The sequence below is a fragment of the Castanea sativa genome, chromosome 5 (genome assembly GCF_040712315.1).
Source record: "Castanea sativa cultivar Marrone di Chiusa Pesio chromosome 5, ASM4071231v1".
NCBI lineage: Eukaryota > Viridiplantae > Streptophyta > Magnoliopsida > Fagales > Fagaceae > Castanea > Castanea sativa.
This window is the reverse complement of record NC_134017.1, coordinates 69,200,931-69,220,164: the sequence shown is the minus strand read 5'-3', so window position 1 is coordinate 69,220,164 and position 19,234 is coordinate 69,200,931. Positions and strand designations below refer to the sequence as shown.

The following is a 19,234-nucleotide window of genomic DNA, read 5'->3' as shown; positions in this document are numbered from 1 at the left end:
TAATTTTACTGTCGAGCTTTCATAGTTTGACTGATATTTTTTGTTGGTGTTTTCAACATAAACATCTAAATCTATCAAAATATCAACAAAAAATTATAGTGGGTACTCTTCATAATATAACCAGATATTGCCAAATCAGTTCATAATCTCACAATGACAAGCTCAGGTTTGTAATAAAAAATGACATATTCCACCTAAGAAAACACACACACACACTAACATACACAATCTCTCTCATATTATATAAAGCATGCATTTGCGTTTATAGACCCACTTTAGTTAGAGCAAAAGCCTGAAAGGTTTGGATTGCCATGGGAACTTCTACAATTCATAAATCTACTCTTCTGATACTGCAGATGTTCTTTTTATCTCTCTTAATATTATGTGATGACACAACTTTAGCCAAAAGCTTGGGTCAATCTTCATTTCCCAGCAACTTTCTCTTTGGAACTGCCTCATCTGCTTATCAGGTTTGTCTATTGTTAAAAAAGTCAACTGCACCCAAATGCTTCAGAGAAACTCTCTTGTAACAGTCATGCTATACTTACTGTTAATACTGGCTAGATAATAGATACAAGCATTCATGTTGTTCTTTTATTTCATTGTTGCAGTTTGAAGGTGCTTATTTAAGTGATGGTAAAGGTTTGAACAACTGGGATGTGTTCTCTCACAAACCAGGTGAGATGGACCATACTTTTAGTTCTAACAGTGCTAAGTTTACTCATATGAAGTATTCAGAAACTTGTATGTACCTAGAGCAAATTCTGTACTTTGAAATTGGAATATCCACACCACTATATTCTGCAGGTAACATAATTGATGGAAGTAATGGAGATCTTGCAGTGGATCATTATCATCGGTATATGGTAATAAAGTTAAACATCTTGTCTCATTGATTCTGTTTGTGTCTATCTATATTTTGTATTATACACAGCGCGGTGTCTACATTATAGGTGGTTGAATACAAAATCGTTTTTGGGGACCCAAAGGTGGTAATAGTGACTGATTATGATAATTAGACTACTTATTTGACATTTTTTTGGGTCGAATTCTACGTTTCCTAACGAGGATAAGGACAGAAAATGAGTCATATTATTCAGTTATTTTAGGCGAATATGGCAGGTAATGGGTCACATTTTTTATATGCAAGTCGTTTTAGTTAATTATATATTTGTTCTCAAGCAATGTTCCATGACACATGCCACATGAATATAAGCAATTATAAAATACACTAGAATACCCTAAATAGGTACTTCTTCTTCTCATATATTATAATAGTTGTCATCGTATTAAATTCATGATGAGACTTACAATTCATGTAAAAGAGGAAAAGTCAGGGTAGTTAGTTTCGTACCGTACCGGCCGGTACGGCCGATATTTTCCGTTCCGGTGCCTGAAACGGTACAAAGACTTCCTCATTTCGTACCGGTTTAAATACCGGCAATACCGGGAGCGTTTCGGCTGTACCGGCAGAAATACCGGATTTCGGCCGGAAAATTGATACCGGCCTGAAACAAAAACACAGATTTCTTTGTAGTTTTTCACTCACCTAATCTGTGCTCCTCTAATCTTTGTGACTCTGTGTTCCTCTAATCTTCTTCTTCTTCTTCTTTTTCTTGCTGTTGATTTCGTCATCAAAATCCATATCTTCTTCATCTTCAAGGTCTCACATAAGCTCCTCAACATTGATAATTTTAGGCTCTTCCACTGTCACACCTGTCTCTATGCTCTGCTTCTGCTCTGTTTCTTCGCAAATCAACTCAGTCTGAGCTCTGATACTCGGACTCTTGGGGAGAAAGTCAGCATACCCATCTGATGCATTTACTTGGAGAACTTGATCTTGTTTTAGATACCAATGCTTTCTTTATTTTTCTTTTTTATATCTTGTTGCAGGTGCCCACGTGATGGTCAGTCAAGGAGTACTAGCCTTTTGAAATTTGAAATGAGACAAGACCTAGTAGTAGAGTTAAGCATGTGGAGGAGATAAAATCAAGATAGAAATAAAGAAAAATAAATTGTAAAAGTAAAAGAGAATGAATGGAGGTGAAAAAAAAAAAAAGTGAGTTATTAAAAAATATTTGTTGGCAGAGATTAGTGGAAAATTGAGATACGTGTATCTAACAAAAATTTTTTACAATATTTTTACAATAAATTTTAAGTTTTAGGTTGTTATGGGTTTTTATTGATGGAGCAAAAAAGTTATTTTAGTGGTAGGTTCAAATTAGAACTAATAAAAAATAGTCACATATGATTTGTTGTATTAAGTGTTGAGAAAATATTGTGGACGTAGCACATTTATAATTTATATATATTAAATATATAAAATAGCGGTAAACTCGAAACGGTACACCGGTATTGACCGGTACCCGAAATATATCGTACCGCTGGCTAAACCGGTATAGCCTCCGGTACGGTATTGACTTCCTTGGGAAAAGTACACATTTATAAGTACTCTCAAAGTACTCTATAATTTTTTCATGAATATACAAATGATTATAGAATAATTAACGATCTCAAGAAAATATATTATGTATTAGATATATGTAATTTTCTTTTTATATAAGAATGGATTCCACACATGTGAGGTTTCAACCTTAGTTTGAGAGGGACATAACATAGAACAAACATGTTAGATGACATGTATCTCCTAAAGAACATTATTAGATGAGACCTTAAAAGTCGTACTAATTACGTAAGACTTTGGATTTTGTGAGAGCTTTATCCAAATCTTATAAAATGTTGAATCAGGTTTCAACTTTCAAGCATGGCATAGCCTATGCCATTTTGCTTGTGGCAATCAAGGATTTTGGACAAACTGATTCATTTGTTTAAGAATATCGAATGATAAAAGTTTTTTTTTTTGTGGAGAAACGAATGATAAAAGTTGAAGACATAATAAGGTGGAAATTGATATAGTAATTAATTATTAGGATATATAGATTTGCAAATCTTCTTTTTTTGACCCGTGACGCCAAACATTGCTTTTGTTTTCTCCTCTGTTTTAATAAGTAATATTTTGACACTGTTCTAAGCAACATCCCAAGGGGGTCGATACTCGAAAAACTTGATGAAAATTAATAGATTTTCATAAGGTAGTGCCGTTTTGGGAACCTGACCCAGAAAGAACCTGCCTCAAGTTGGTTTGCCACTATTCAACACTAGTAGACCTAATCAATTCTAATATGGATATCAGGAAGACATAGAGTTGATGGGATCGCTTGGAGTGAACAGTTATCGCTTCTCAATATCATGGGCTAGAATCTTACCTGGTGAGTTATTTTTGTTTTCTTTTCAAATAAATTTATGAAGACGTCAATTGTTACTAATTTATTTTCACAATTATTAATAGAAGTTAATGGATACCCCAAGAACATCAGTTTATGAAATATTTTTAAAAACTTTTACTTGAAATCTAAAAAGAAAATAATTTTTTTAACAGCTTTTAATAATTTTCATAAAAGTTATATCCAAACTTTTTTTAAATAGTCTATTAACAAACGTCGTAAGGACACCCGTTCATTAGAACTCTGTTAATATAATATTTTATAATTGATGTATTATAAAAGTGGTGTCAATGACAAGACTATGCAAAAGTGATATTGCTCTAATAGCAACTTATCACCTTAACAAGTTATTAAAAAAAGTAGTAAAAAGAATTATGTCCTTTAACACTACCCTTTTTCTTCCCTATATTTGGATGTATAATAATATTTTAGTTGAAAACTATCATGCAACACAACAGACGTTAATTTCATCTAAAATCCATATTATTTTGCAGAGGGCAGATTTGGAGAAGTTAATTTGGCTGGAATTGACTTCTATAACAAGCTCATTAATGTTCTCCTACTTAAAGGTTCAATTCCATCTCATTTTGTTGCTTGGAACAAACTGGTCCACATATACCACCATGAAACAACTTATCTAATCACCATTTTTCGCCATTATTGTCTAAATCTAAAGAAATTATTTTATCAAACTATGCAATTTACAGGGATCCAACCGTTTGTTACTTTAAACCACTTCGATATACCTCAAGAACTTGAGGATAGATTTGGAGGGTGGCTTAGTCCGGAATCACAGTAAGTGCCTCAACTCCAACCTCTAGCCTGCAAAACTTACAATACTTTTGACGTTGGAGTAAAATGCACAAACGCTAATAATTATCTTTATGCATTCAATATATGTAACATTCCTCTCACAACATGTGAATCTTACAATTGTGTAAGACCCACTTGGATAGGTTATGAGTTGAATCTCAAATTGAGAAATCATTATTATTACCACGAGCACCTGGCCTGATATAAATTTGAGTATGCCACAGAAAGTAGTAACTTTTTTCTTGTAACATTTTCAGGGAAGAATTTCTACATTTTGCTGATACTTGTTTTAAATCTTTTGGGGACCGAGTGAAGTATTGGGCAACCTTCAATGAGCCAAATCTCCAAGTCACAAGTGGTTACCGCTCAGGTTTATATCCACCAGCTCGTTGCTCAAGCCCATTTGGAAATTGTAATGATGGGGATTCAGAGATGGAGCCGTTTGTAGCAGCCCATAATATTATCCTATCACATGCAGCTGCAGTTGATATTTTTAGAAGCAAATACCAGGTAGGCAACCAGTCAGGTAACGTTGATAAATATCCACACTTTTCGATTAAATTTTATGTTGGCCGTCAACCAACTGTGTCTCTCATGACTTGGGACCAATGGTAAACAAAATATATGACACCAAGCACAGACACGTGAAATTAAGAGCTCATTTAGTAACGTTGTTCTAATAATATTACTTAAATATTATGAAAATACGTATGAGTGAAAAAGTGTTATGGAAATACGTATTATGTTGTTTAAACAATAAAATTTGCTGTTTAAACAACACAGCCAAACAGACCCTAAATATCCACACCACTATATTAAAAATCACTAGTTATATATATATTGGTATTATAAATCAGAAGGATGTTGTGTTTTGGGGAGAGAGAGCCACATGGCTTTTAGTTTCCAATGAACCTCAAGAACTTCTAGTTTTCCTTTATCTCCACATGTAATTACCAAATGGTTTGACCCTATGAGGAAGAGGGAGGAAGGTAGCAATTAGTGAGCCATTGTTATCTTACTACAAAAGTAAACATGCAGAAAAAGCAAGGTGGTATTATTGGGATTGTCTTATATGCCGCATGGTTTGAACCTATTAGCAACTCCACAGCAGACAAGTCAGCTGCTGAACGAGCTCAATCCTTTTTAACAAACTGGTTAGTTTCTTTACCTTATATTTTACTCTTTTAACAATTTTATTTTACTCTTAACAATTTTTCCAAGTTCATTCAGCTCACACAAATCCATATAAACTTTATCCTTAAGGAATTAGGGATTGGTCTAGTGATTTCTATATCTCATGTGATCCATGAGGTTCTGGGTACAAATCTACTAACCAACAACTTAAGGTCATCTCCAAAGGGTTCCTCACTAAAGTTACTTGGTGTGTGTGGGATGAAAGAACGACACACACTTGAGGAAATAATTAGATACTCAGAGGGCTTTAAACATTTACATTAGTCCAAAAAGGAAAAAGAAGCACATAGAAACTACATTTCGAAATGTCAATGACATTTTATGCCTTTGCTGAAATTTGATGCAGGATCTTGGACCCAATTATATTTGGGAGATATCCATCAGAGATGGATGACATTCTTGGCTCAAACTTACCAGAATTTTCAAACAAGGACAAGGACAAACTGAAGAGCGGATTGGATTTTATTGGCATCAATCACTACACCAGTTACTATGTCCAAGACTGCATCTCCTCCAAGTGTGAGCCTGGACCAGGGATTTCCAAGACAGAAGGTCTTTACCAAAAGAGTTCACAAAGAAATGGTGTCCCCATTGGAGAATATGTATGTTACCTCAACTTATAACAGTTACTGCCTTGTACCTTAAAAGTAGTTACTAACACTTTACAGTGCAGACTGATTTAGATTGGATAAACGTTTACCCGCAAGGATTGGAGAAAACCATTACCTATATAAAAGAAAGATACAATAATACACCCATGTTCATTACAGAAAATGGTAAGTAAAGGTCTGAAGCACTTCAAATAAACAATCCCTTTACATATTTTTAAAGTAAATGTAATTGCTCTCCATAGGGTATGGCGAAGTCTACAATCCAAATTCCACCATTGAAGATTTCCTCCATGATGTCAGAAGAGTCAACTACATAGCTGGCTATCTAGATGCACTATCGGTGGCAAGAAGGTATGAACGTGCCAACATGCTGTGCTATCAAGTATAAGTAACAGAATCATGGCCTATCATGTTCTTATCTTACAAATTCTAATGCTGACTAAAAAGATCATTACACCAGCCTACATGTAACTATATTTTTTTGTAGCACATATGGTTTAGACAATTCATTAAGACAGAAAACCAGCTCCAAAAGGGACCTGATTTAGTTCCAGGGATAACTTTCACATATCAAATAGCTGGAGAAGCTCATTCAAAGTGCTGAAGAGATTTTGAGACAACTTCATATTTATTTTTCCATTTTCCTTTTTATATGTGATCAGAAAAGGAGCAGATGTGAGGGGTTACTTCGCTTGGTCCTTGCTTGACAACTTCGAGTGGATATTTGGATATACAATAAGATTTGGACTGCACCACGTTGATCATGCCACACTGAAGAGAACTCCAAAATTGTCAGCAAGTTGGTACAAACAGTTCATCACTAAGCATAAGGTTGTAACCTTAATGCCAGGACCTAATCAACAGAAGTTCCAGTATTAATGTATTCATTATGTTTTTGTGTTTTAAAGTATAAAGAAAGAACAAATTCCTCTAAAGTATTAATGTAATCACTTTAAATATCTTAGTGGTTGGGGGAGTTCTCTTAACAAATTCCTCTATAATGTCTCAAGATCAATTCAAAATGTTCAACATTGTGAACATGATGCTCAGTTTTTTTTTTTAATAAAAGTTTTATTACCTATAAAAAAAAAAGTATAAAGAATGAACAAGGAAATTTGCTAATACTATTCTTTAGCATTTACCTCAGTTTTGGAAACAAATGAAAAGTTTATCAATCAATACAATCTAGAAACAGGCAATATTGAGAAAGAGATCATATCTAAAACATTCAACCCAACTTCCATTGCAAAAAATGTTAAGGAGGAAAAAAATAAATAAAAATTAAAGATAACCACAAAAATAAGGACAATTCAATAGACAACATATGGCGCTTGACCCCAACACAAATTTTCCTTATATATTACAGTGAATGGTACATACATCTTTAAACCAAGCTCCTCTATTCCAGAGCATGGATGGTTATATTTCACACTGCAGATGTAATGCAGTGTAAAAATGTAAGAATGACCCAAAAAAGGAGACAGATCTCCCTATTCATAACATTGTTATAGAGAGAGAAAGAGAGAGGAGAGAGGAGGGGGGGGGGGGAGGGAAGGAATAGAAAGCGCAATTTGTTTCTCTCTAGTAATATCACAATTTTACTTCGATGTAAGCTGTTTTCTCCCAACTTTTTTTCGCAATTCACTTTTCTCTTTAAAATCCTTTCAAAATTGCTTACATGAGATGCAAAGGTGAACAAACATACCATGGGCCATTTAGATTTCATCTTTCCTTGAACCGAGTCATGCCTTCAACAATACATACCTGCACATTAGATGTGTTTTATCTATTATTAAACAGTGGTTGAATTCATTTGCAAGAGAGTTAACATCAACAGAAGTAACCCAAGTCAGGAACTTTAACCTAATAGTGACATATGACAAACCTCAACTTTAGCTTAAAAATTAATGGAATCCTGCAGTTGATCCATATCTTCAAGTATCTATTTTAAGCTATTTCACATCTCCACCAAGGAGACCCAGCCTCATACATGTGTTCACCATCATCCCATGAAATCTGACAAGCTTGAAGACCAATAACAACATTTGGTTCTTTTCCATGCTGTTCAATCCACTCTGTAACAGCCATTGCTTCATCAGTCTCACTAGTATAATTTTGCTTGTATTTGCCAAATGGGTTAAGCCCAGGACTTCTCATCTCTGCAATTGCAGCTGGCATGTACATTGAGTCACCCACCAATGGCGCACTGCAGGCAGCCAGTTGTGCTCGAATCTGCATTGTAAGTCTAGTTATTATCAAAGTAATAGATCTAGTCATCTCTCACTTATATGACCAAAGGACTAAATTTTCTGGTCCTTTTGTTTCTCTGCCTTTCATAGCATCTAATAACATAACAAAGCCAACTGTGAATAAATATACCAGCCTCCATAACCTATATTCAATATTGACTTTTCAGTAGCTTCATTATTTGAACCAAAGAACCATAAAATAAAATTTGTAGAAAAGCTACTACACCAACATTAATTAATTTTACCATATAAAACTTCACAGATATTCAGAGTCAATTCCTTGAGAAGCTTAGTTAAAATATTGAGAAAATTGAAATCCTTCAAACTAGAAATTCTCTGAATCTCAAACACCCCTAGAAATCTTCCTTTGAGCTAATGTTGAACCTTGCCTTTAGAATCAAATGGCAATTTCATTCCCAGTCAACAATAAAAGAAGAATGTCAGGGAGTGCAGGAAATTAATTGCAGGGGAAATTATTTCCTTTTCTCTCCACAGGAGAGTTGGAAAGTTTGACATTATTTTAATACATTTACTTATTCTAAAATTTCATGGTTTAGACCACAGGGTTAATGAATAACTACCATTCAAATTAGAAAAACAATGAAAGAAAGGACAAGTGACGAACCTGATGAGTCCGACCAGTCAGAAGGTTGATTTTACACTCATATGCAATATGCTGGGAGGGCCAGCCACAATCGTCAACACAATATTTCTTTTCAATGACAGCATTTGGCCACAGAACCTCCTTGCATTCTAAGACCTCAAGTTGACACAAGTTCCATCCTTTAATAAAATCTGCATGCCACAAAAGTTTTGGGGTCAACACAATCCACACCCCACCCCCATATAGAACAGAGAGAATACTTTCTTAACCATACCAGTTGCGGAAACAATTGTTTTAATAATGGACTTGCCAAACCAGTTATTGAAAATTATGTGTAAAGAACTTGAGTTTGTGAAGGAAATATCCGCATAAATTTAGCTATCATGTTAGAGTAGGTAAAAAGGGGAGCTTGCACAGAGTCGACTTCTTTTATTCTTTTACATAGGCATAGCACAGCTGGGCCATCCTAGACTTGAACCACAGACCTCAACTATGAAGTAAATCACTGCACCTAAGTCCAAACAACTGGAAGAGAGTCAATAGATTTCTTTTCGGAGAGAATCAATGGATTCCTTAACCGCAGCAAATCAATAGATTATTTTCAGGAGCAATTCATCTTTTCCAAAACAAAGAGAAGTAATTAGATCAGTATTGTCATTCAATAAACAGCTTATCAAAAGAGTGATCAAAATGTGATCATTTTCTAATTTCTACTTCGTACTTTGTAGGTCCTATTTTCCTAATATATATTTCTCCACTTTTTGGCTAAAATCAAGATAGCTTTAATGAATTTTAAAGATTACCATTTTCATCCCAAACAGGGGAAAAGTAAAAAAGATCACCATTTGAACAAAACACTGTAATGAGAATATAAAAATCTATGATTCCTTTCTTCATACTAATTATTCCAACTTGGACCCCATGCTAACCACTGATCAAGCTAAGCTGATGAGTGGGCCTGGTCTGCCTTAGCATGCCTCTTGGATGCTCCAGCATCAGAAGGCTAATTGAGTAATGCATATGTGCACAATGCATGTTTGCCTTCATCAAGATAACAAAATGCAACTCATCAAAGGTTTGAGACAATTTGCCATAATCACCGTTATGCTAGAATGAGGTGGTTACCTTCTGAAATGAGTCTTGGAGCCATGTTAACTGGACGCATGTAGTGGGCAACTATTCCTATTGGCACCGGAGCAGCAGCAAGAGCAAGATAAAGCTTCTTCACCTTTTTCTCCTGATGACAAGAAAATTCATCTGAGAGTAACGGCCAAAAGAGGGAAACTGAAATTAAGTAAATGTGAATTGAAAATATATATACATCCAGTTTTGTGCATCTACTCTGTGAGAAGGATGCACTCACAGAGTGGCAATCACAACATGAGGGGCCTTCCCGCTCCAGGGTAATTGAAGCCCGCCCTCCCTGGAAGAAGGACTTGCTGACTACAGTCTATGCCAGAGAACTTACTCTAATTTTACCATGAAAAACAGAGCAATACTCCTTGGTCCTAGCCAACACAACACTGCAAGTAAATTATAAACAATTATTCACTCTCTATCAATGGTAATAGCAATAGCAACCAACAACATATTCTATAAGATGATTAATCCTATAAGATACAGTACCAGCCTTCTGTGCAATTATCAATCTGGTGGGTAGTCTTCAAAGGGGTTGTTAAACCCAAGGCACGTGTGGCAAAAGTTGCGCAACTTTCTTCGATGTTGTCTGTAGTTCCTCCAACCTAATCAAAATTAACAAAAAAAATCACAAAAGCATAAAGCAATCAATGCACTAATAAGAAACATTCAAAAGTGCCATATAAATGATATTGAGTGACTTAGAAATCATACAGAATGTATAAATAAATGTGAAATACACACACACACATTAATAACCATGATTATGTCCTTGTTTTACATATCTTTTATTTAAGAGAAACTAAAAACAAGAGCATTGAAAGGACAACCAAACTATGCAGTTCTAGCATTTAGCCATTGAAAGGACAACCAACAATCATATAAATAATTATATGGAACATCAATTCATTTGAGGCACAATTTTGGTAAAGTCACATAATTACAATGAAATTAATGGATTGATTACATACTGATGTACCGGCAGGTTTGTCCAAAACCACATAGGACTCAGACACAGCTATAATTCTTGATTTCCAGTCAATTTCATAGCACCTAATAAAAATTCAGTTAACTTTGTCAATTTCATAGCACCTAATCAAAATTCAGTTAACTTTGTCACACATAATGCTTTACCTTGGGAAGCGTTTTGGGTGTACGTGCACTCGTAAGTATGTTCCAGCTTCAACAAACTGGTCTACATGAGTTATCCTAAAAGTTTTCTGTGCTTCTCGTATTGTTTTCCCTTTGATGGAACCTCTTTTTCTCAGTACTGAAGGAGCTGTAAATTCTTTAAATATCCTAAGTTGCTCTTCAGTGGCACTTGGAGGAGGCTTTGGACATACAAGGGCATAATATACAGCTCCAAAATGGATGAGATCTGCAACAAACCTTCAAAGAATGAAACTCTACATTTATCACTTCATCCTGAAAAATTCTAACAGAAAATCAAAGATCATACAGCAATACCAACAATTCTAAAGTAATTGAGAAAAAAGAGCAGCACTCACGGCGCAGGAAGATCCAGAGCTTCACAGATATATTCTTGAACAGGCCCACCTTTTGAGACAACCAAGTGTTCAATTCTTGGCGGGCCATTGTCCGAGGGACATGGAAGTAGCCGATGATATTCAGGGTAGCTTAAACAAAATTGAGTGTTAGAGTCAGCAAAGCCAATGAACAGGCACTACAAAGTATTTCAAAAGAACAATTTATGAACTCAACCAAAAAAAAAAAGTTCTTTAATTAGAGCAATATATTTTAAAGCAATCATTGAATAAAAATTTTTATTAGGGAAAAAAAAAAAGATTCAAAACCTCATTTCTTAAGTTTTTTCTCAGTTTACTTTACTCATCAACAAACCAAGTGCAAGCAAACTTCAATATAATTTATCTAAAAATATACTTTCAGCTAAGAAATAAACCAACTCACAGTCACTCAACAAACTATAAGCAGTAACTGCAAGCACTGGAAATATGAATTACCCATTAACAAATGATATGACTTTTTTTAGTTTTTTGTATGAGTGAGAGTGGAATTTGGAACCAGTGACCTCCACTTTGTGGTCCCCGGCTGACTGTGTACAATGGGGTTCTAAAGAAATGAAATATATGATATAATAACAATAAGAAAATTCACATTCCTGTTCTTTCCTCAGATTTCTCAACAGTCAAACAAAGTGCAAACAAGATTCATTTCAACCAAACCTAAAAAAAAAAAGCCAAAATTAAGGCACCCAACAATATAGAAGCAATAAAAAGTTTAACTTTGACATACCCATTAACAGAAGTAGTAGTAGCAGCGTGTATGACATCTGACTTTGAGGATTCACATGCAAAAGCACTAATATTTGAACACCCAGAAGACCAAGCAGCCACCAAGTGCTTGTTATGGTTCTTCTTGCTGAGAGCAACATGGGTGGTTGCTAACGTGCGCACAAGGGTCACAGGAGGACTTATACTTCTGCAGCCATTGGCTAAGATTGAAGTGAAACTCATTGTTACTGAGCCCATCTTCATGAAATCCTGGAAGTGTGAAGTGTGTGCGCGTGTGTTTCTCTGAGAGTCTGAGGTATAGCAGACACTTTGATTGATACTTAGTTTCGAGTTCGGGTCGGGTATATGGCCGACCCGAGACCTTTTGTGGCAAAGATTTCATGATTAAAAAAAAAAAAAAACAATTTGGGCCTGTTTTGTTGTTGGGCCGACTTCTGTACAAAATTACAAACTCATGCTCAAAGTTATGGTTTGGTCCATGTGTTTAACAGGTCTTTATTTGTGTGTTTTTTTTTAAAAAAAATAATGACACCAAAATGTAGCAATTGAGCTACAAAGAGCCTTGGCTGACCTATTTTTATTGTAGATCACAAATACATTATGTTGACGTGATCTCACCAATTATAATGAAAGTAATCTCGATTAGCTTCCCCGTTTTGTAAGTGATATCTGATACTGGTGATTGTCTTTTGGGGTTTGTACTATATTGCTTATCACATTCTGCAGATTTGTCACGTACCTCTATAATAGACTTATTCCCTTGCTGATAATTCTTTGCAGATGTAGGCATGTAGCAGTGTATCCCGCTTGCAATTTATCTAGTACGGTATTAAAATCGGTGTGGCAATTCTGAAGTCTAGTCTTATCCACAGGGTCTTTGAGTCCTACAATCATAAGTCGGATTTTATTAATGGTACTTTGTGCTATTCTCATGTTTATAAGAAGAGAAATGCCGGCAAGACCATTTAAATCAGCTGTAGCAGTACTTTCGTCTGAACGCAAACTTGACAAGCAAAGTTGATAGTCAGTGGACTAGTGCCAAATTCTTTCAAGATTGGCTTCGTCTATTGCATTAGAAACTTGGTAGAAAAGAGAGGTGACTAGTAGAGGGATTACCAAGATTGATAGGCAGCTAATTGGAGATGCCATTTTTTTTCCCCTTTTTTCTAAGTTCGTTGCCCTGAATGATATTATTGATTTGTGTATCTTTTGCTTCCTATTGATAATATCTTAGGTTGGTAAGAGATAGAGTTATTTTAAACTAATTATCTTTTGGAAAACAACTTTATTTCATGTCAAGCTAAATAAGAGAAATTAACAGATAGTTTTCCTTTGATCAATTAATTTAGGATACTACTAGACACCAGAAAGTGCAAAAAACCACCGAAATAAAATAAATAAAAATTGAATAATGAATCATTTCCCAAAAAACATATTTTTTTAGAATACTATCTTATTTTTCAATTTGAATTACTTTTTTTTAGCTTGACATGAGATATAGAATTTTTTCATTTTTCATTTTTTTTCTAGAAGAACAAAACAATTCTATCTCATGCGAAGATAAATAAGAGAACTCAAAACCACGAACAGACAAGTACTTTATGCCTTATGGTTATGGGTATGTAGTAAATACTAGTGAATACACATCAATATCTTTTGTCCATATCTTATTAATTTCTCAACTTATTAATTATTACACTTTCTCCAATATTTCTCCCTCTCTTTCACCTTTTTATCTCCTCATTACTCTCTACCTCAATAACACCATTCCTTTATTTTGGCTCTTCTTATTTTCATAATCTTACTATAAATTTTCCGTTCTCTCTCTCTCTCAATTTTATTAATAAAATTTTTCTTGCATCTATACTCTAAGTTGATGAATTTTTGTATTCTTTCAAACTCTACTTTCTGCTAGGGTTATATTTTTCATGTGTTGGAATATCCGTTGACGAAACACACTTTACTTGTATTTGGGTAGTTCTAAGTAGATTCTAGAACATCATGAAGTATGTCCTGTTGATATTTCAAGTGGTATTATTGAAGACGTGAAGACTACATAAAGAAACAAGTAAGAAAAGTTGAAGAAGGGACCTTGGCACCCGCTCGATACCTAGCTTCTATCAAGAATTAATGAGGAACCTCGATACAAGCTTGGTAACTCTTGATCTATCGAGTTTCGTAGATCCATAATTTCTAGATCAATTTTTCAACCCATGATGACTTGGACTTCTAGGGTTTCGTTCACTAAACTTTTAGAGGATATAAAAGGTTTATTTTAAACTCATCACAAGATACAAGGATTCAATTAGAGAATCTATACACTTATTGTGAAGCTACTACGTTCTTATGCGCCTATGGTTTTGTGACTGACTGCTTCTTATAGGCGCAGTGGTTGCCGGGGGCAAAAAGTTTTCCTTTCCGACAAATGAGATTTATGTTGAGTCGAGAGCCTAAACCGAAACTCGACGATGGGCCCGATGTATGGCCCAAAGGCTATCGGCGAAGATCCAAATAATTCACTGTATTTTTATGCCTCGGGCCTAGATTCGGACTTACAAGAATGGCCCATAAACAATCCCTACAGCAGACGCGTTAGTGCGGTTGAAAAGCATACTGTGTGAAATAGCCCAACAATGAAGTGTTTTCTGCAGAAAATAGCCCAGCGTTAAAGCACTTCTGCAGAAAAGAGTAACCCAGCCGTAAAAATATCTCTACAGAAAAGTAACCCAGCGGTAGAGTGCTTCTGCAAAAAAATAACCCAGCTATAAAGTACTTCTGTAGAAAAGAGTGACACAGCCGTAAAAATATTCTTGCAGAAAAATAACCCAACGGTAGAGTGTTTCTGCAAAAAATAACCCAGCTACAAAACACTTCTGCAGAAAAGAGTGACCCAGCCGTAAAAATATTTCTGCAGAAAAATAACCCAGTCGTAAAAATATTTCTATAGCAAAAATAACTTAGCAATACAGTAAGATAAACTTTGAGTATTTCACAAGTTAAGAGGAGACATCAGAATCATCATCCATTAGCTCTAGGGAAGAGTCTTCTAATACAATAATATGAGGGAAAAATTCTATGGTAACAGTTACATCATAACCATGAATAGTAAATGAATAGATAATCATTATGGGTTCCATGATAGCAAATAATGAGGAAAGCTTAGTGTGAGATGAAGGGAGAGAGAGAGATCCCAGCTAGTGCAACAAGGTCATTATGGTGCCAAAGCATACTCTTGGATGTAGTATATGTAATGAATAGGGAGGGCCATTGGTCAAAGGCATGAGTAATGAGTGAGAGTATATAGTAGGGCTGCTGAACTTTCTGCTGGGGAGGTGCTGTATGTTTTTAAGTAGAGGTATGAGAGGTGTTTTTAAGCTACGAGTGGGGGAACTCAATTTCCATGCTTGAGAATGAAAGTTTTGTGACTTAGAACTTTGCTGGGATTTTGAGAAGCTGAAACAGAAGGGCTTTGTGAGAGTTTTTCTCTATGAGTGTGTTTCTTGGTATGTTCTTGTTCCCCCCTTGAGGCATTAATGGAGGGTTCTATTTATAGTTGAGATTTAGGGGGCAATTGGCAAATAACATTTGCTAAATCTTCCCCAATCTTCAGAAAATCCTTAGGGATTCGTTCTTAGAATGTTAGTTAAGAATGGTAAGCTTGACCATTTGAAGACTCTTGTTGTTTTTGGGTAACATCAGCTAGGATTCTGACTTAGCATTAATGCTGATTGGTCTTGGCTGATGGGGTTAGAGCATACATTAAGCTAATGACCTTGGCTGAGTTGCTTACTAGATTCAAAGCTCCCAAAGGCAGGTTGCATCACCCCAAGCCAGGTGTCAACCTTGGAACCTTTGTTGGGAACTCTGCTGGGATCCCCTTGGTGCCCTCCAAACCACATTTCCCTAAGTTTCCCCATAAGGGGTTCATGTGCTTGGTCCATGAACCGGAAAATACATATTTTTTAGCATGAAAATGAGTTGATTTTAGCTTACTTCAGAAGTTTTAATGGCCTGGTCATGGCTGCCTCTAATGCTTGACCGAATGCATTGGAAGAGAAAGAGGAGATGGCTGGCTGAAGCCCTTCAGCCTCTTGTCAAATCCTTAAACTTTATGTCTAGTCAGTTTCAACTTTATGTCACACAACAAATGATGATATTTCAGCTTGTAGAGGAAGGATTCAACCTCTGATGGACACATGTACCGTGCTGACTTGATTAGACAAGTGGGAACCTGATGGGAGTGGGCTCCAGCTGCTGAATTTGTGCTGAGTTTTGGCTGGTTGGCTCACGTGAGCTCCAGCTGCTGGGTCTTGAATGTGGCCTGGGCTGGCCCCAGTTGGGCTTTATATTTGGGCTTGTTTGGGCTTGATCATCCCTACAAAATGAAGAGTTTTGTCATGGATGATATACATGGGCTTTTATAAGTTTTGTAAGAGGAGTATTTTTTAAACAATGAGTATTTATTTTTCCCATGAGTAAAGGGTTTAGTATAAGTGAAAAATTGCTAAGATAATATTTTTGTAAATATGTGCCAAAAATAGTATTTGGGCTTTTAGAAATAGTGTCAAATCAATATTTGGGCTTTTAGAAATAGTTGCTAAAATAATATTGAGCTTTATGAAATAGTTGCCAAATAGTATTGGGCTTTCAGAAATAGTTACCAAATAGTATTGGGCTTTTAGAAATAGTTTGCCAAATTAATATTTGGGCTTTGTAAAATAGTGCCAAATTAGTATTTGGGCTTTTAGAAATAGTTTGCCAAATTAATATTTGGGCTTTGTAAAATAGTGCCAAATTAGCATTTGGGCTTTTAGAAATAGTTTGCCAAATTAATATTTGGACTTTGTAAAATAGTGCCAAATTAACATTTGGACTTTTAGAAATAGTTGCCAAATAAATATTTGGGCTTTGTAAAATAGTGCCAAATTAGTATTTGGGCTTTTAGAAATAGTTGCCAAATATTATTTGGGCTTTAGGAAATAATGCCAAATTAATATTTGGGTTTTTAGAAATAGTTTGAGATTTTGTACAGATATTGTCGTGTAGCAACGGACTTTGTAAGATTGCCGTGTAGCAACGGACTTAGAGGTGCCGTGTAGCAACGAACTTAGTAAGGTGTCGTGTAGCAACAGGCATAGTAAGGTGCCGTGTAGCAACGGGCTTAGAGGTGCCATGTAGCAACGGACTTAGTAAGGTGTCGTGTAGCAACGAGCTTAGAAAAGTGCCGTGTAGCAACGGGCTTAGAAAGGTGCCGTGTAGCAACGGGCTTAGAGATGCCGTGTACAACGGGCTTAGGAAAGGTGCCGTGTAGCAACGGGCTTAGTTAGGTTCCGTGTAGCAACGGGCTTAGTAAATGTGCCGTGTAGCAACGGGCTTAGAAAGGGTTTTGTTGGGCTTTTTGGGTCTTCCCCACAAGTTAAATGATTTTCGATTTTTTGTGGAGGAAGCATAATTTTGTGGCCCAATGTTGGTAGCAAGGTGATGGACATTTTTTTGTGAAAACCCAAGTTAGATAATATAGTGGGTAGTATTTGTGAGAGGGCCCAAAGTAATTTGTGGGGCTTGTATATGTAGGGAATATTTGTAGGAGCCCAATGACATGGAGAATATTTGAGTAATATATGAGAAATATTTATGTGGGCTTTAAAATAACTCTTGGACTTGTGTGGGTGTTTTTGTGAGTGGGCTAAAGAAATTAGGGCCCGAAAATTTGTACCTCAACATTTAGCCCCCCGAGTCACGTGTGAGTAGTTTCTGTTTGGTCACACGTGCGAGTTTAAAATTTGGTGGCAGTTGTGAATAGTGGGTTTCTGCCTTTCTTTTGTAACTGAGAAAATAAAATCTCTGCTTCAATGAGTTATGGTTGAAGGAAAAGAATTGCTGGGTTCTAGTGATGATAGCACTGCTGGGTTGCCTGTGCCAGAAAGTGAGGCTAAGGCTGGGGTGCGACTGAATCAGCTGCTGGGGGTTCTGGGGCAGACGTTAGGCTGGGAGAGCCCTTGTTACCGCTGCAAAACCCATGGTATTGTTCATCTCCTCTGTTCCCAGCAGTTGGGGCTCTTGAGGTCAGCCCACCTAGGGTGCCAAAGAAGTGAATTTTGAAGGGTGAAGCCCCCAGTCATGAGACATCATGGGTCCCAGCCGCTTCTGGTATAATAGACTTGCAGTTCCAACGGAAAGAGCTCCTGCCAGCCCCTATTCATGGGAGATGTGAATCTACTAGAGCTAGAGTTGTCTGATGAGGAGTTTGTGATTGCCGGAAAGCTGCTAACAAGGTTCCTGAGGTCACTGTTACTGCTGGAAAAGTTACTGCTGGGGAGTCCAACAAAGAACATGCTGGCAAGGACCCTGATATTACTGTTATTGCTGGAGAAGCTGTTGCTGGTGTGCCCAACCAAAGACATGTTGTTTCTTCGACTATTCATGACATTCACCAAAGCAAAGAACCTCCAGGTATGCTGTATTTGATTTATTTATATTCAGTAAAGCAAGTTTATTGTTCAATGATACTTGACTGTATGAAAGCTTTTCTATTACTGTTGGGGACATAACCATGCCTCTTTTTTGCAGAGTTGGGGATTGAGTCTTCAGTTGCTGTTACCAAGGGAATGAGCCTTGAAGAATTCTTGGAGAAATTTGCAGAGGATGAGGAGAATGAGAAGGTGGCTGACTTCCATCCCCTTTCAAGTGATACTGTCATATCCCAGCAGTCTGAAATTCCTGTAGAAGGTCAGCCACTGCTGGCAGCAATAATAAGGAAACACCCACACTTCATGGCTGGATGCAAGCTAGGTGTTTTATTAAGGAAATATGGACTTCAATTGCTCGTTGCTGTATTGATAGATGTGAAACGTACCAAGCTTGAGAGTTCAAACTTGAAGAAAGCACTTGAGTGGAAGAATGCTCTCAAGGACTTGTTATTCATGAAGTTTGGAGTCCAATTAATTCTTGATAAGATTCAGACTGCTGCTGAGACTTGTATTGCTCGAGATGATGAGCTTATAGTAAAAATAGCTGCCCTTGAGAAAGAAATTGCAGCAAAGAGAGCTGAGCTTTCACTTTTATTGAG

At 36.3% G+C, this 19,234-nt stretch overlaps 2 protein-coding genes across 7 annotated transcripts; one reads left to right on the top strand and one right to left on the bottom strand.

Moving 5' to 3' along the window:
- Positions 1 to 289: 289 nt before the first annotated feature.
- On the top strand, positions 290 to 6,801 carry LOC142637178 (beta-glucosidase 46-like). Of its 2 annotated transcripts, none has more exons than XM_075811459.1 (12): positions 290 to 470; positions 612 to 678; positions 808 to 866; positions 3,194 to 3,269; positions 3,779 to 3,853; positions 3,992 to 4,079; positions 4,355 to 4,607; positions 5,136 to 5,251; positions 5,638 to 5,893; positions 5,965 to 6,067; positions 6,145 to 6,253; positions 6,565 to 6,801. In XM_075811459.1, exons 1-12 carry the CDS (start codon positions 312 to 314, stop codon positions 6,779 to 6,781), a joined length of 1,578 nt encoding a protein of 525 aa, XP_075667574.1. In that variant the 5' UTR covers positions 290 to 311; the 3' UTR covers positions 6,782 to 6,801. The 2 variants fall into 2 exon arrangements, with proteins under 2 accessions (XP_075667574.1, XP_075667575.1); XM_075811460.1 differs by lacking the exon at positions 6,565 to 6,801 and adding an exon at positions 6,390 to 6,527.
- LOC142637179 (RNA pseudouridine synthase 6, chloroplastic) lies at positions 6,131 to 12,475 on the bottom strand. Of its 5 annotated transcripts, none has more exons than XM_075811463.1 (11): positions 12,167 to 12,441; positions 11,401 to 11,529; positions 11,027 to 11,281; positions 10,864 to 10,945; positions 10,382 to 10,497; positions 10,224 to 10,278; positions 9,881 to 9,992; positions 8,777 to 8,946; positions 7,788 to 8,134; positions 7,608 to 7,666; positions 6,131 to 6,755 (listed from the first exon to the last, which is right to left on the bottom strand). In XM_075811463.1, the coding sequence occupies exons 1-9, from the start codon at positions 12,406 to 12,408 to the stop codon at positions 7,850 to 7,852; spliced, it is 1,446 nt and encodes a 481-aa protein (XP_075667578.1). In that variant the 5' UTR covers positions 12,409 to 12,441; the 3' UTR covers positions 6,131 to 6,755; positions 7,608 to 7,666; positions 7,788 to 7,849. The 5 variants fall into 5 exon arrangements, with proteins under 5 accessions (XP_075667578.1, XP_075667577.1, XP_075667579.1 ...); XM_075811462.1 differs by having other exon boundaries at positions 6,131 to 6,673; XM_075811464.1 differs by lacking the exon at positions 6,131 to 6,755 and adding an exon at positions 7,234 to 7,333.
- Between the last annotated feature and the right edge of the window lie 6,759 nt (positions 12,476 to 19,234).